The 15,987-nt window shown below is 41.0% G+C and overlaps 1 protein-coding gene across 34 annotated transcripts in view; it reads right to left on the bottom strand.

Moving 5' to 3' along the window:
- Positions 1 to 15,987, bottom strand: part of CAMK2D (calcium/calmodulin dependent protein kinase II delta) — a 148,320-nt gene that overhangs the window by 33,374 nt on the left and 98,959 nt on the right. For 29 of the 34 annotated variants that reach the window (XR_015286560.1, XR_015286561.1, XR_015286562.1 and 26 more), the window contains 7 exons: positions 15,643 to 15,715; positions 10,008 to 10,110; positions 6,462 to 6,545; positions 5,331 to 5,425; positions 4,898 to 5,020; positions 4,202 to 4,285; positions 3,493 to 3,535 (listed from right to left, as the gene is read on the bottom strand). Coding sequence is in view for 29 of the 34 variants with exons in the window: in XM_086888128.1 (XP_086744254.1) it covers positions 3,493 to 3,535; positions 4,202 to 4,285; positions 4,898 to 5,020; positions 5,331 to 5,425; positions 6,462 to 6,545; positions 10,008 to 10,110; positions 15,643 to 15,715 (605 nt within the window). In the remaining 5 variants the exon portion in view is untranslated. Of the gene's footprint in view, positions 1 to 3,492; positions 3,536 to 4,201; positions 4,286 to 4,897; positions 5,021 to 5,330; positions 5,426 to 6,461; positions 6,546 to 10,007; positions 10,111 to 14,702; positions 14,776 to 15,642; positions 15,716 to 15,987 lie in introns of all 34 variants that reach the window. The other 5 variants (XM_086888137.1, XM_086888136.1, XM_086888138.1 and 2 more) reach the window with 1 other exon arrangement.

Raw genomic sequence — 15,987 nt, 5'->3', positions numbered from 1 at the left:
GTGGCAGAGAGGAAATGGAAGCAGGGCAAGTGTAAAAGCAGCAGCTTGGAATATATCCATTATGAAAAGGAACTGTTTTGGTGGCAGGGACTTGGACCAGGTGGCTGCAGAGCCCACTGGTATCTCAGTTTTGGTACCAATACCAAATGATTCCCGTCCGGGAACTTCCCACCCTTACAGCATCAGCCTCCTTGCAGCGAAGGGCAGCACAGTTGCAAGGCAGAAAGGAAGGAGGATTTGCTAGCCAAGGGCTGTTGCAAAGGGTTGTTGCCTGTGAGGCAATAGGACCAAGTTCTAGGCTTTGCTTCAGCTCCTAATGAAGAAAACATGCTATTTTCTGAATTGTGTTGTACACTGACCAAATTTCTTCAAAATTTCATTTGCCATAATGTTATTCACATGCCAGGCTTCAAATTCCACCACTTAAAAGTGGCATCGAGTAATTCCAATTTACTAAATTTGGAAGGCTAACGTGCAAACAAGCACAGCACAGCTCTGAACCTGAAAACATTCACGGCAGAAATACGTGCTGGCTGACCTACCAAATCCATATAAACTACTCACTAAAGCGTAAATGCTTCATGAATCACTGCCAAAGACTTGAAGAATAATAAATTACGCAACAAGCCTGCAGTTATTGGGGTTTTATTGTTGTTTATGACCCAATCTTCCCATCAGAAAGTGTTCCACAGCTCAGGTTGTAAGAAATTGCTGTTCTAAATGTGAGACAGTCCTGACACGGAGCTCCCATCATTACTGGCATCCTCATCTTAAAAAACCCCCAATATCCAAACCAATTGGACCTTGCATGCCCAAGGCTGCTCAGACTGGCTGAGGATACCGGAGTTACTGAGTATGTGGTTTATGTTTAAAGCTAATTCTTGTAATTGTAGCTTATTTTAGAGCTGCATCTGCACTAAGTGCTCATTTTACAGCACAGAGAATGAAGGACCACCTCAGCAACTGTACAGAAATGACTTTTGTTCACTGTTGTGTTGTTTACATGAAATAAACCCTGAAAAGTGAAGCCAGGTTGATGTTCCTAACTTCACTAATATATCAGCCCTCCAAATGTGGTTTATTAACTATGGACAACAGCCAACGCTACCATTAGAACTCCCATATGGCCAAAATGAAAATATAAAATCATTTTACAGCTCAAATGAACAAAAATAAGCTTGCCTGTATTGTGCTGCATGTTTTTATTTAAAGAAACATGTAAGTAAATATTAAAGCCAAATTGTTCTCCACATACTTTGGAGATCGGACACTCCCTGTGGCAACATGCGATTTCAGGACCCGAGGCAAGAGGGCCTTAGATTTTACATTACCACAAATAGTGTGGGAACTCCATTAACTTCAGGAATTTATTTAGGGTAAGCAAAGGGAAGGAGATATTTCTGAAACCTAAGCACAAAAAAACCCAGAAGTGAATAGCTCTCAAAGCCTGTTTTATAGCCTTAGCCCTTACAAAAATATGGGAAACCAGAAATAAATTCTTAGAGACTGCTGCAGACTCTAAATTCCACTAAATTTGTGCATGAAACTTCTGAGTTCTTTTGATGCTTGACAAACACTCCATGTTCTATGTAAACAATTAAATGAGAGGCAGTAAAATGAGGGCACCACAAGCAATAACACCAAGTATTTATTGCGTGTCCTTCGGAACGTGCCCAGCACGGATTACTCTGCACTGCTGCATGTTACAGGACATATTCCGTGACTCTGCTGCGTTTGGCCTGCAATGGATTTTTAATAGTAGTTGGATTCATCTTTCTTTCATCACAGATACTGCATACAAATCAAATATTTAAAGAATTTGCAGGAGCAAAGCAATCAGCGTATTCTAAATTAAGCCCACAATGAGAGATTTCTTGCAACTACAAGCAAGGGCTATAAATAAAACCTAAGGCAGCACTACTAGGGCAGAAAGCAGACTGGAAACAAATGGTTTGTGACAACATGGAGAAATTAAAGTGATTGAGGACAAACAGCAGTTTGGATTGAGAAGAGAAAAAAGATGTTCCTTTCACGTGCTGAGGGTCTTACCTCACAAGAAATATACATTCCACATAAAAGGAAGAAAAAAAAGGAAAATAAAACACTTTTATAACCACATCATTATGGACAAATGACCTTCATAAGCATGCTTTGCAATGAAATACAATGAATAAAGAAAACAAAAAAAATAAAATGTCACCAAGAAAAAACACCGGTGGCTATGGTGTGTGAAACAAGAGATGACAGGTGAAAAAATAAAAAAAAAAAGCCCAAACCCCTGTTTTTGCTTTTTATGATGAAATACTATTTAAAACTACTTCAGCTTTCTTGGTTCATGGAAGTTGAATTTGATCCTTACATACACAGACAGTGACAGTTATGAAAAGGGATGAGGAATGACTTGTTTGTTTGATATTTAACAGTAATTCATTTTTACAAGAAGTGCCTTCCCACCTTTTAGATGGATTGGCAGACACTGGAATTCATTAAGCACTAACTCAAGGTAATTTAGATAAATGCAGTCCTCTGTGTTTAGGTGTGTATTAAAGAAGGGAACTTAACTAAGAAAGAAACTGCATTTCAAGTACTATGCAAATTAAACAAGTTGTTCTTGCATTCATGATTATGTAATTTTTTTGGATGAGTCAGTGCTTATTATTATTCAAAACATGCCCAGAGCACTATCATGTTTTTGTCTGTACAGTAATTTATGTTACACTCCAATAGTTGCATCACAGAGTAGGAGGATATGTAAAATTACTGAGTTTTAAATCTGGTGTTCTATTTCACTATTCACTGGAAATCTCAAATGGGAAAACACAAAATTCAACACAGCATCAATATTCTGGCAATTCTACTGCTTTGGACAATTCTAACTCTGCTAACAGCAATTTTAGCTTTTGCTATTAAAATTTGTTTAGTGTAAGATCTAAATCTCCAGAGTCATCAGGACAAAACTGTTTCAGCAAGAGGAAACAACTCTTCTTACATCCAGCAGGCACTGCTGGGGATTAGAAAGAAAATGGGGACTCATGTTACTACATTTCTTACTCCTTAGCAAAGCAATAAAGAAATGAATGTGTACTGATGGCTTTCTTTAGTAAAGGATGCAACAGAATCATGGAATGACTTTTCATGTATATAAAAACACAGAAGTTCTAAATGTTGTTTGGTGATGCTTGTGAATGTGGAGCTATATGCATAACTTCCAATTTGCCTGCACAACAAGAAGCATGAAAATGCTGCCTGCCTTTGACAGGTAACAGTCAAAAAGCAGGGAAGGAGCTCAAATTCTACAGAAAAATCAGATTGTCACCTATAAGACAATTTCTTTGGCCCAAGGAGATTAAATACTTGCTTGCTTCATCACAGAAAATAAATAACATGATATATGTAATAATTAGATGCTTCTGAACGAATCCTAATTAGATCTCAGCCTTCACAGACATCAGAATATAAAGACCACATGAATCTGGAGCTCAATGAACATACCTGAGAAATTTCTGGTAGCCAGCATTGTTGTCAAAATGGCCCCCTGTGTACACACACATTTTCTCAAATTAGCACCACACTTGTGTAAAACTCTGAATGCCAACACAATACAACAAAAAGGAAAACACACGAGTAAATGACACCAATTACTGAATTAACCCTGAGAGAAAGGATTATCTGTGCACTACCTCTCACATGCCATGTCACCAGTGCATAAATTGTAATTTAATCTCTAATTACACACCTATTGGCAATCTTGATATCTCAAATATTTACCACCTGTCAGAATGTAATGCACAAGCCAGGAGTATTTAGAGGCACAGCAATTATTCAAAATGCACTGATGAATATGGAAGAGACTTTACTATTGTTCTCAGATTTTTTTTTTAGGGAGGAATAGGAGCTTATTTGCAATGCACACATTAGAGAAGTTCACATCTGTAAAGTTATCATGTCTGGCCAGGAAAAAACAAAGCATAATTCAGAAGAATAACTTTAAGGATTTTCCATCAAGAAAATAATTTCAGTGTGTTTAAATACAGAGGATGGTTATAATTTTTAATTAGAAAAGCTAAGTTCTATTCACTTTCATGGAAAGTTTAAGATCTTCATGCCAAAAGCTGATCTTCTAGCAATAGGTTATTTAAGAAGAATATTTAGAAAAACTCTGCACAGAGACCATTTGTTTTGCACAAGTTTTCATTCTTACCTTTAGTTTCCTTCTTGCATTGAATTTCTTCAAGCAATCTACAGTCTCTTGTCTGTGCATCATAGAGGCAACAGTAGAACGTTGCTGAAAGAGGAAAACAATTATTTTAAGGCAGCTGTTTTTTTACTCTACAACACATATTACACACCCATGGTCCCCAGCTTGGGCCTTCAATTTCTATCTTGTCTGACTACCCCATTGTGCTCCTTTTACTCAGCCTTTTCTATGTGTCATGGTGTGGAACATGCTGAGAACAGGAGAGAAGTCCTGGATCCAGGAACAGCCAGGCAGCCTCTGCTACCTGCAAATTGACTGTTCATAAGCCCCTTAATTCCCTGATTGCACATCTCATGCTCATCTGAATGATTTCAGGAAACTGAAGATACAAAGCATTATCTAATTCAAAGTTACTTTCCTGCACTTTCTTCTCACTGAGAATTTAATGTAACACTCTAATTTTTGCAGAGAAAGTTCTGCACAACACAGTCAAGGCAAAGGAGATAAATTTGCCAAAATCTTACCCCAAGCTGAGATCACTGATCATATCTGTGTAATTATAATTTTACAATTTATAGTTACACAGCTGCATGAACAAGAACAGAAGCTGTCCTCTAGACACAATCACTACATGCTGAAGCAAACCGCAAGCTGATTTGTCTGCCAAGGGATCATGCTGAACCTGTGGAAATCACTTACACAGATCCATGGATGCTTCAGTGCTTCTGATGCTGTGATACGTTTTGCTGGGTTGATGGTGAGCATTTTATTGATAAGGTCTTTTGCTTCAGGAGTCACCGTGTCCCATTCTGGTGAGGGGAACTTCAGGAAAAAATACACATGTGAGTGTGTATATTGTCTTGTATGATCTTTACACAATTTTACCTAAGGATCCTGTACTGGTTTCAAATAAGAGCTTAAAAATTTCAAGGCCCTGCCTGTACTTCATCATCATTTACAAATTACCTAAATCTGAGGACCAACAGCCTCTTGGCTGTTTAACATAATAAGCTGAGATGATGCTGCAGAATTTATACGCCACCATCTCATCAGTTCTTAACTTCTCCCTTTAGGAAACTCCTGCGTAGAAGTACAATTATAAATAACTGAACAGACAGAGTATGGTACATACATCATAAGCACCAGCCTTGATCTGCTGGTAAAGTCTGTGCTGATCTTCATCCCAGAAGGGAGGGTATCCCACCAGGAGGATGTACAGAATGACTCCTGCAGAAAATTCACACCAGTGTTAAAGGCTTTCAAGGAGCAAACTCCAGAAATTAATTTTGTACCTAACAACCAATTTGTTTAACAATGTAAAACAAAAGGCTCATGAGTATCATCCCAGCCACCGGGATGGGAAAACTACTGCCCTTTCATACTGGAAAAAACAGTAGAAGTGGGTTGACAAGATAACCTCTTAGGGAAAACACAGGCAATAATGAACATTTGACACAACATCGAATTAGGAACACTGGAAATGTTTATCTAGCTGGAGAAATAATATTCCACGATTCTGGATGTTCTAGGAAAATGCATTTTTAGGTTATGTTTTTATCATGGCTTATATTGGTGTCTGCAAGATTGTGTTATAATTACTCTCATGCAAAGCAAACTTGGGAAACTCAAATTTCTCTGTATTTGGTCAATAGGAAATTGAAAAGATCACCTGCTAATCTGACAGAGATAATTCCCTGTGACTAAAGAAAAGTGCTTTCATAAATACAACCACATACTAAGTGTGGGTAGAAGGGAAATATGGAAACCAGTCCCTGTTCTCAGCTGGGGAGATCCCACTTGCCAATACCTCAGAAGGCACTTTTGAGAGCTGGATGATTAAGCAATTACTCTGTACTCCAGAAAACACTTAATTTTGCAGTTTACACCTGCAGATGGGGTTTATTGGTCAGACCAAATTTAAGGCTCCCTGTGAACCAAAACTAAATATCCAGCTCACAGTATGAACTGGTGTGTCTTCTAGCTAATTAGACATCATACACCTGCAGCTAGTCTTTTAGCTAGTCTTTGAAAGTGTGCTGTGTAGAGATGGAAAAGAATGCCATGATAACACAATTTAGTAAATAACTTTTAAAAAAAGAAACTCAAAGTAACAAAAAATCCAATGACCTCTACTAGAAATTAATACTGAAGTTTATTAAACACGTACTTTCTGATGCACAATATCATGTACCCTGGATATTGTTTTTCACCCTTAAGAGACACTTTACAGTGGACTGAATATGACTTCAGAACAACATCTTACCACATGCCCACATATCCACAGGTTTTCCATAAGGATCTTTTCGTAACACTTCTGGAGAAAGGTATCCTGGAGTACCAGCAAAGCCTGTCAAAAGGCAAGAAAACTCTGGTCAAAACCTGTATGTGCTCTGCAAAATGCAAGTGATTCTCATCTTGGCCCACAAGACCCAGGACAACATTTCCCAAACCATGGACACCAACTGCTTCATTTGCCCATTTGTTTTTTACAGCACATGACCCAGAGGTAATGCTGACATTATGGGGGACCAACCAACAAATCATAGGAGCAGCTACTGTATCCTATGTATAAGGAGATATATGCTGCACAAAATTAGACATCCATCTAATAGGATCTCCCCGCTGTAGAACTCATTTCTGGCAGGTCATTCCACTTCTAGAAACCTCTTTACAAAAGTTTACAAGAAGCATCTCTGAAGCAATCTGGCCTTTAAAATTTATATGTTCTTCATCCTTTATTCATTACCAGCAATGCTTCTTTCTCTGAGCAGAAATGCAAAATGTAGGTATAAATATTACTTTTCTTAGGACACTGTAACAGATGAAAACTTAATGACCACTAACAGTCTGCACCATTTTGGTGAGTGTGTCTGCTCTTTCAGGCATCTTTGCCTAAAATAAGTGCTTGGGAATTCCTAAGAGGTGAGAATTTGTTGTTTTTCATGAAGGACCACATGCCATTTGTGCAATACCACCCTGGATCCCACAAAACTCATGACAGACGGTGATAACATATAAAGTGTACAGCTAGAGAAAAAAAGAAGCCTGTGCTCTGCAGTCACCAATTATTTTGGAGTGGGAGGGGGAAATGAAGGAACACATTGTGTAAATTCTACTGAACAAAAAGTTAAAATACGGTCATGAAAAATAAATTTGTTTTTTGCAGGCTCCTGATATGGAAGCTATGAATTGTTAAGGAGTACTATCACACAGGAAACACATCTTAAGCTTCTTAGAGAAGCTGAAATATAGATGTTCTAAGTGGCTTTAAATAGAGTGCTGTTTCATATCTCTTCTTGAGTGTAGGGCTCATTTTAAAGGGGAAGTGAAGTTGTCTTGAGTCTAAAATTTACCATAGCTCAATGAGATTACTATGCAAGACTTGAAAATAAACTTTAAAACAAAAAAAAAAATATATATAGTATTTAAATAACCTTATCTCTCAATGAAGATACAAAATACATCTAAACTGAAATAAATGGTACAGTTTCAGTACACAGAACCACAGAATGGTTTGGACTGGAAAGGACCTTGAGAATCATCTTTTTCTGAACCCCTCCCATGGGCAGAGAACCTTCCACTAGACAAGCTTGCTCTGAACCCTGTCCATGGCCTTGGACACTTCCAGCGATGGGGCAGCAACAGATTCTCTGGGCAACCTGTGCCAGGGCCTCACCAGCCTCACAGGGAAGAATTTTTTTTTCTATTATCTGATCTAAACCTACTCTCTTTTCAGTTTGAAGTGATTCCTACTTGTCCTGTTACTACATGCTCTACTAAAGTAGTCTCTCCCCAATATCCTGAGCAGTATAAAGCTGCAAACAGAGGGGTACATAGCCCTGATTTCAGTTAAAAAAATACAAAAAGCACACTGACATAGCTAACTTAAATTTATCAGTTTATTTTGTAACTGCTCAGAGGGATCCCTAAACAAGTGTGTACTTTTCAAAAAAGTGCTGCTGCTTGTAGTACCTGTGCTAGCTAAAGCAACTCGCTGAGGACCAAGAGAAAATCCTGGCTTTGTTGAGCTCAACCTACCTGACACCTTCCCAATATGTTAAGCACCTGTTAAGAGGGTGGCAAGCTTCAACTAAATCCTGTAAGGCTTTCTACAAACAGGCAAAGAACAAGTTTGTTTTGCAAACACAAAAGATAGGAAAGTATTCTGTTGTGTTCAAACAGACAGAGCTCCAGTGAGTTTCTTCCTGAGGCATAGCCATGGTTCAAGCAGAAAAGGGACCGTAACACCAGAGCACCACACCAGAAAAAAGGAAAAAAAAAATAAAAAATAAAGAAAACCGTACTGATGCAGAGCTATAATTAGAATCTGAGCATGCCATGAGTCACTAAGTGCTGCAGAATCCAGTAGAAAGCAGAAAAATCTGGAAGAAAGTGAGAAAAAGTTCAAAATGCCCAGTCCATTGAAGTTCATGTTCTGCCCTGTTAATGCAGTCCTAAAGCTGAAGGCTGGCACTCAGACCACTCTGGACAGGTTTCGCAGAGCAAGTACCAAGAAAGGTACAGAACCCACTCATAGAGTACCACAGTTTGGTTTTTTTTTTCTAAGAAAGTGCCCCATTAGACTACTTTCTTTTCACTACCTTGCTGACTCCTCCTTACATACATATTTTCAAGACATTATGTTCCCTTCTCCCAAGTTCTCATGATGCTATGAGTCTAAACCAAGCATTTCACAAGAGCCAAAAGTGCAATATTTTCCAGGGCATTGCAGACTCCCCTGCATCACCTGCAGGTACACTAAGTACAGAAAATATTCCTGAAGTCGACTTCAATCTGCTGATTTTTTCTTGAGATGCTTCCTGTTTACCTGATGCTTTTGTCACCGTAACAAACCACTTGTGTTTCGCTCTGTATCTATTCCACTCCTTTCGTACTGCTCTGTTTGTTGATGTGCAAGAGCAATCTCCTCCATCTTTCGTGGATTACTGAAATCCATTTATAAAAAGGCTGGATTTAAAACAACAGGCTGGCTTATAAAGCTGCCAACATATGTGCAATGGTACTGCCTGTGCATCTACATGTACTTACAGCTGTGAACACTCAGCCTCCCAACTCACTGCCCAAAAACCCTTTCTGCTTCTGTTCCAAGCTTACAACCACTTTGTTCCGTTTCAAACTGCACTTTCTAGCTACTCTAAGGGTGAACAGGCAGCTGCTATAAATATTTTATGCTGTATTTTTTTCCAGCTGGGATTTACAATAAATTTTTCCCCATGCTTCACATCTGTTCAAAGAGGGTGGTACGTGAGACACGTGGACCACAACTCTACATGCACTATTGTTTTAAATTACCAGTATGTAATTACCAGTATGCAATCTGTAATTAGTGTCTGGCTAAAGCCTCAGGTGCTCAATCCCCCCTATTTTTCATTAGTCATATTCCAAAGTGCTTCAGAATCCAACTTTTAGGTGTTTCCAGATGACAGAGACCTGTTCAGACAAAATGTTCTGACGACTGGGCAGGTACACTCAGGAGTATTACCCTACTGTCTTACTCCTCAGTCACCTGAGGGGAAACCACTGGTCTCCCTCCCAGGTTCTTCACCTGTATTTCCTGCCTCTAGATACTCAGGAAAAAGTGTAAGAAAAGAGGTTGTGTGCACCTAAGTCAAATTTACAGGCTGCCAGAAGCTAGCACAAGCTAGGAATCCAGAAACCCAGGTTTTCCAGGTTCAAAGAGTCATACAGCTGCACGTTTCACGTTTCACTCTGGGTTGAGAGTGGGGCAGTTGGGGAGGCTTAACCACTATGCTGAATAAATGATGAGGAAAAAATGGTATTTACTTACCAAACCAAGCCTGTTGTTCTCCCTGGACTTCAATAGCCAATCCAAAGTCTGCCAGTTTTACTGCTGCTCCCTTGGATTTGCTAGCTAGAAGTAAGTTCTCAGGCTTTATTCAGAGAGAGAAAACAATCGAGATGAGAAGATAAATAAATACATTTTAGATATTTTATTTCCCCTGCCCCCTTTTTTTTTTAGTTACACTAGTCTGGTAAAGGACAAATACTTGGAGGAATGAAAAAGAGAAGAAACCCATGAGTTTTTTCCAAGAAATTGCAAAACTTGCACTTCCCATTCCTATCTGGAAAGAACCACCAGGCCTGTAACCAGCCTTCACGACCTCATGCCAGAAGAGTAAAAGGACAGCATGGAGAGAAGGAGGTGAGCCAGACTGGGCATATGGAGCTGTGACACCCTGCCGGTGTGACAGGACAGGTCAGAGACTGCCCAGAGCTCACTACAGGAAAAATGGAACAGGAAACTCCCAAAAGACAGGGATTCATTGATAACTAGTCTAGCCCATGCAGTTTGCAGGATCAGGCATCTACAATTGTCAAACAGAAATGTTTTGCATGACATCCCAACAATAACAGCCCTGTGATAGTATTTGTATTTCGAGGGCAGGTGTATTTACATGGCAAATCTTTCAGCAAAACCAGCACACCCACATTTGTGCCTGCAGAGAACCTCTACAAATAAGAACGTTAGTTAAAGTTCCCACTTTGCTTTTCTTTAATAGGCTATGTTGGTCACATCTGAAATGAAATGCTATGGTACGCTCACACAATTAAAGGTGAAGGATTTGAACATAACAATTGTGTTCATTCTACCGTTCATAATGAATCCTTTTAACTCCAATTAGCAAACACATTAAATGTAAATTGCCCAAAGACAACTTTATTGTATGAATGTTTGCTTTAAAAATACAACTATAAAAGTACCGTAGAAATCGACAGATTATTTCAGAGAACTGTGATCCTCATAGCATTTTCTTGCCATACCTGTCTTTCCAATCCCCATGATTTTTAAAAAAGGTTTTGTTCTACATTTACAGAATAACAAAACCTCACTTTGATGGGTATTGCTGACTCCTCAGATGCAATTTCTGCAGTGGTCTGGGACAAGGGACATCACTATAGCCAGGCTGGTGGTGGGGCCCCAATCCTGCAAACTCTTCAATGCATATTCCAGGTTGAACCCAGCAGCAATCATATTGCTTCCAAGGGACTATTTACGTGATTGCAGTTAATCCCACACATGTACTGAGGCTGGAAACAATTAAGAGCATAAGCCTCTTTCAGCAAAGCCTATCTTTAATACATGTCAGGTATCCAGCAAAATATATGCTTGAGCCTAAGTAAGACCTCAGCCACGGTGATACTTCTATTAATTAACAACACAATGGGCCCGACAAACTCTTTAGTTTGAAGGTGGCTTTTTCCCCTCTCATCAAAAGAATGTTTTTCCAGCAATTTGCCAACACTGTTCTCTCACTCATCCCTTTGTTGCTATATCATAGGATTAGACAATATTAAAAAACTTCCATGAATAGTTGCTTGATGAATCGTCTATTTTCACAGTTTGAAAAACTGAGATGAAGGGTCCCCAGAACAAAATATAATATTTATATTCACTTAAGTTATCAGTAGCCACCTCAACTTCACTGTATGAAACACTGAGTGCGTAGCTGAGGACTCTGCACAAGGTTCATCATCACTCATTTAAGCAGTGTCACACTCCCTGCCATTTAACAACACTCATTTCAACACACAGTCACCAAGTTCTGCAGGGTTTCCTCTCAGAATGAGAGAAGTTCACAGTAATTAATTCCTGGAATGCTGTTCTTCTATAAACCTCTTAAAGCAATGGATGATCCTATTTGGTTGTGACCTTCAGGCAAGCCAAAAGCAGTGAAAAGCCTCATCCTTTTGGATCAAATACCAACACTACCCCACCGAGCACATACCGCTTTCCCAAAAAGTGATTTTGTTCAAAACACTGCGTTTGTGTTTTCTGATGCTGGTTTGGTTTTTTGTTGGCTTTTTTTGGTTTCTGTTTTCCTCCTGGGATTGTTTTTTTATTCCTTTGCACGTCTCTTCTCTGCAGAAGTACCACTTCAACAGATGAGTATGCTCCATATTCCTGATTTCCAGAATTCCTGATTTACTGCCATGCCAAAGACAACAGCCTTTTTGGCCATGCCACGTGGGGCTGTGTGCTTAACCAACATGCAGCAGTCGCTTGAGGCTGGCCAGAGGCGCATGGGTAATTATCATGCATTAACTGGGAATGAGTGCAATTACTTGGCAAACATTAACAGCACAGCCAGGACTGGTTCCCCGGATTCGGTGGTGTCACCTTGTGCTCCCAGGAGATGGGCAGCAGCCAAGCATGCACAATGGCACTGTTAACTGCTAAAATTACTTACAAATAAATTAAAGTGATTTATGCCATACTTTTCCAAAGGTCTTTAATCCTTAAGGTACCAAGTATTTAAGGCTCTGTGTATTTTTCCTTGAATATACCTAAAGCAGCCATTCTTCAGTGGAAGGTAAGAGGGTCATAACCACAAAATCATAAAAGCAGGAACGCTAGGGTGTGACAAGAGCTGCAATTCCTACCTGGAAGTGCATTTTTACTAGCTGGTAAAGCCAGGTTGCCACTATTAAGTAAATTTTTTTCTGGGTCTAGGACCCACCACCATTCTGACTTAGGTCAGTGATTACAAACAGAGCAGCAAGAAGCAGCTCTGTGGGTTGTAAGAGCCTGCAAAAGCTCCTGTCCATTTGCTATTAAATTAGCCTAGAAGGAAAATTAAGTAAAATGAGATCACCCAAAATTTCCCCACCCCCAAGCACGCCATCATGTTGTGGACTGACTTATTGGAAAAAAAATCCATCAAGTTTTGCAATTTAAGGATCCATGCCAGCCCATAACCACCTTCCACATCTTGCTGTTCTGCTCCTGGCATCTTCTTTTCAGCACACGGCGTTCTGCTCAGATTTCACCACAGTCTTTCATTTAATTCTTTGGGTTTTTTGGCTTTTGCCACAAAGCTGTAACTGAAGAAGGATGGTTTTCTGCTTCCTGAAGTTTTCAGTTTCCCAAATGAAACCGGGCACTACAGCTTGGCAGAAACACATTTTTCTCACTGTTTTTTTCAATTCATCCTGGATTTGCCAGAATAAGAAATCCACACATGGTCTGGAGCAGGCAACAGCTGGATTTAATGCATTCCCAAAGAAAAAGTTGTTTTGTGTGAATGTATGAAAAGTAATAGAAAGCATCTCTTATTCCATCAGCTTGCACAGCTACAATCCTGGGATTTTAATTCCTTTTGATGCTAGAAGCATAGGACTGCATGTACAGTGTGGACAGGAACCACTGGAGCAGCTGGACAAATCTGACATTCTTCCATTTAAACTCATTCCATGTTACCCAGCTGCCATGAAAGATTGGTCAGAGATTTGTCAGTCTCCTGTTCCACAACCGTGAGACACAGGAAAACCCAAAAGTGCAAAATGGGTACAAAATTTGGGGTCTGCATCTTTGAAACTCATCCTGCTCTCTGAGCTTTTGGAGCAAACCCCTTTGTGTTCCTCTATGGCAACAACATCGACCTTATAAAGTCAGACAAGAACAGTTTGTTTGGGAGTGAATGTTGGCAAGAAAGGCGATAGCATTCTGATTCCAACGGTATTACTCATAACTACTATAAACTCTTATCCTAGGAGGAAATTTCTGCTCCCCAGAATTCATTCAGAAACAAAAACTAAAGCCCAAGGATCCGTGCCACAAGGGATTAGCGTGTTTTGCTGCCTTAGCCCATGCACCATTTTTCCTCTGCCTCACAAAGGATCTGATAGTTCAGACTTGCATTTGATTTCAGAATGCACCATCTTCTTTTCCTTGAGGATCACGAAGCTCAAGTGCCCAAAAGGTAAGCTTACTACAAGCTCTGGGACAGCCTTCCCTCTTGGAGTCCCACAGTACAAGAAAATAATGCTTCTTTCCTTGCCAAGGTGTTTTTAAAGGCAGAGAGCATTCTTGCAGCAGGTGCCTCTAGCCATTTGGATATATACACAGTTAAAGAGGGAATGCTCCCTCAGCAGACAGTTTCCTTTAGAGAGGTTTCTATCCCAATGTTAAAGGGATAGAAAGGAAGGAACTGGACTCCTGAGGTGAGCATGGTGAGAATATTGTAGAAATTCCTGCTTTTAAAAGATGTTTTGCAGCCCAACCATCAATCTGGAGGGAAGAGAGGTCTGTGTGCCAGTGACCCAAGAGCAGCTGACCTTCTGTCACTAAAATGCATGACATGTAGTAGTAGCAAAGGCTACTGTGCTTCCCAGAAGCACTCCAAATCCTGCTGGATGAGAGATGGGAAGTTGCCCTCATGCCCTGTCCCAAAAGCTCTGGATGACACAGAGGAAAACCATGTATTCTCCAAACACACACAGTGCTTGAAAAGCACCTTTTGTTCTCCCTGCACTGCCCGGTGCTGGACAGCCAGGTACCGGCCAGCCTCGAGCAGATTCCCCTGGTGAGCACGAGCTTGTTCTTGCATGTAGGTAAAGCCAAGTTAAGAATAAACGAACCAAGGGGAAAAACAAAAAGAGGGAAGCGTTTACATTTCGGCTGCTGGCGGCCCTGTGGGGCAGGGATGCTGCTCCGTGAGGGCGGCGGGGCAGCAGCACTCACCTTGAGGTCTCGATGGACCACGCCCATCTGATGGCAGTGCAGCACGGCCTCCAGGATCTGCTGAATGCAATGACTGCATGCAAACACCATGGGCGCCCGTTAGTTCCAGCACCAGGGGAGGGGGCGGCGGCTGAGGGCGAGGCCGGGCCTGGCTGTGTTCCCGCCCCGGCCTGCCCTGCCCTGCGCCGCCCCGCTCGGGGCACGACGGCCTCAGGCTCCGCGGGGCTGCCCTCAGAGACAGGCGGCGGGGCGGCTGCCTCGGCTTTGCTTAGGAATCACCGCCAATGTCTTTTTTAACGGTACATTTCAAAAAGGAGAAATTTTGCCACTAATTCGAGGTCGTGTCAAATTTTTCTTTTTTTTTTTTTTTTTGCTAGTTTTTGCTTTTTTCTCCTCGCTTACTCAGAGCCTTCACAGAGGCATTGAAGTACGGTAGAAATGGTTAGAAACCGCAGCGCCCGTGGAGGCGGTCCCCAAGCCCCCTCCGCGCTCCAGGTTAATAATTAGCTCCTAGCCGCCTAATTTAGCCGGTAATTAGCGGCACTTGCCTGAGGGCCCGTCACCCCCGAGCGCAGCAGCGTGAGGCCGCCGGTCCTGCCGCTGCCCCCCGGGCCTCAGCACGGCCGTGGCGGTCACATCTGCAAGCTGACATACATCACAGGCAGGGGTCACCTCCACACGGGCACAGCCCGGGCTAAATCCGCCGCCTCGGCGAGAGACAATTTTTGGGAGCGTTCCCCCTTTTTGCCATGATGTATATTAGGCCTGTAGACTTGCAAACTGGAAAGAGGCGTCATGCATTATTGGTCGGAGCGGTTGTTCGGAGGGTGAATAGGATAGAGGCAAGGGAACATCGCAGATATCCCACCCTCTGCCCCTACCCAGCGCAAAGAAAAACCCCAAAATTCTTAGATCCAATTGATGGGCACCAGATACTGACCTTCAGGTCTCTGTGAACTATGCCATTTAGATGACAATGATTAACACTTTCTAGAATCTGCTGTATACAATGACTGCAAAGATACAAGGGCAGAATGGAAGGGAGAACATTTTAAAGGCACGTAATCACATTAAATACAAAATAAAATAAAAATTAAAAGAAAAAGGTAAAGAACAAAAACAATTTTACACCTCTTGACAAGTCTTGATTGCGGTTTGAACTGGAACAATAACATTGCTGAAGGTAGAGATATTTCCAGCTCCAACACATCCAAAAAACGAAAAAACCAAAACGAAACCAAAAACGACATTTAACGTGGAACGTATGACACCTATGAGACAGAAT

The sequence above is a fragment of the Cyanistes caeruleus genome, chromosome 5 (assembly GCF_971803275.1).
Source record: "Cyanistes caeruleus chromosome 5, bCyaCae1.hap1.1, whole genome shotgun sequence".
Lineage (NCBI taxonomy): Eukaryota > Metazoa > Chordata > Aves > Passeriformes > Paridae > Cyanistes > Cyanistes caeruleus.
Note: the sequence above shows the minus strand (reverse complement) of the source record. Positions and strands in the feature narration are given on the sequence as shown.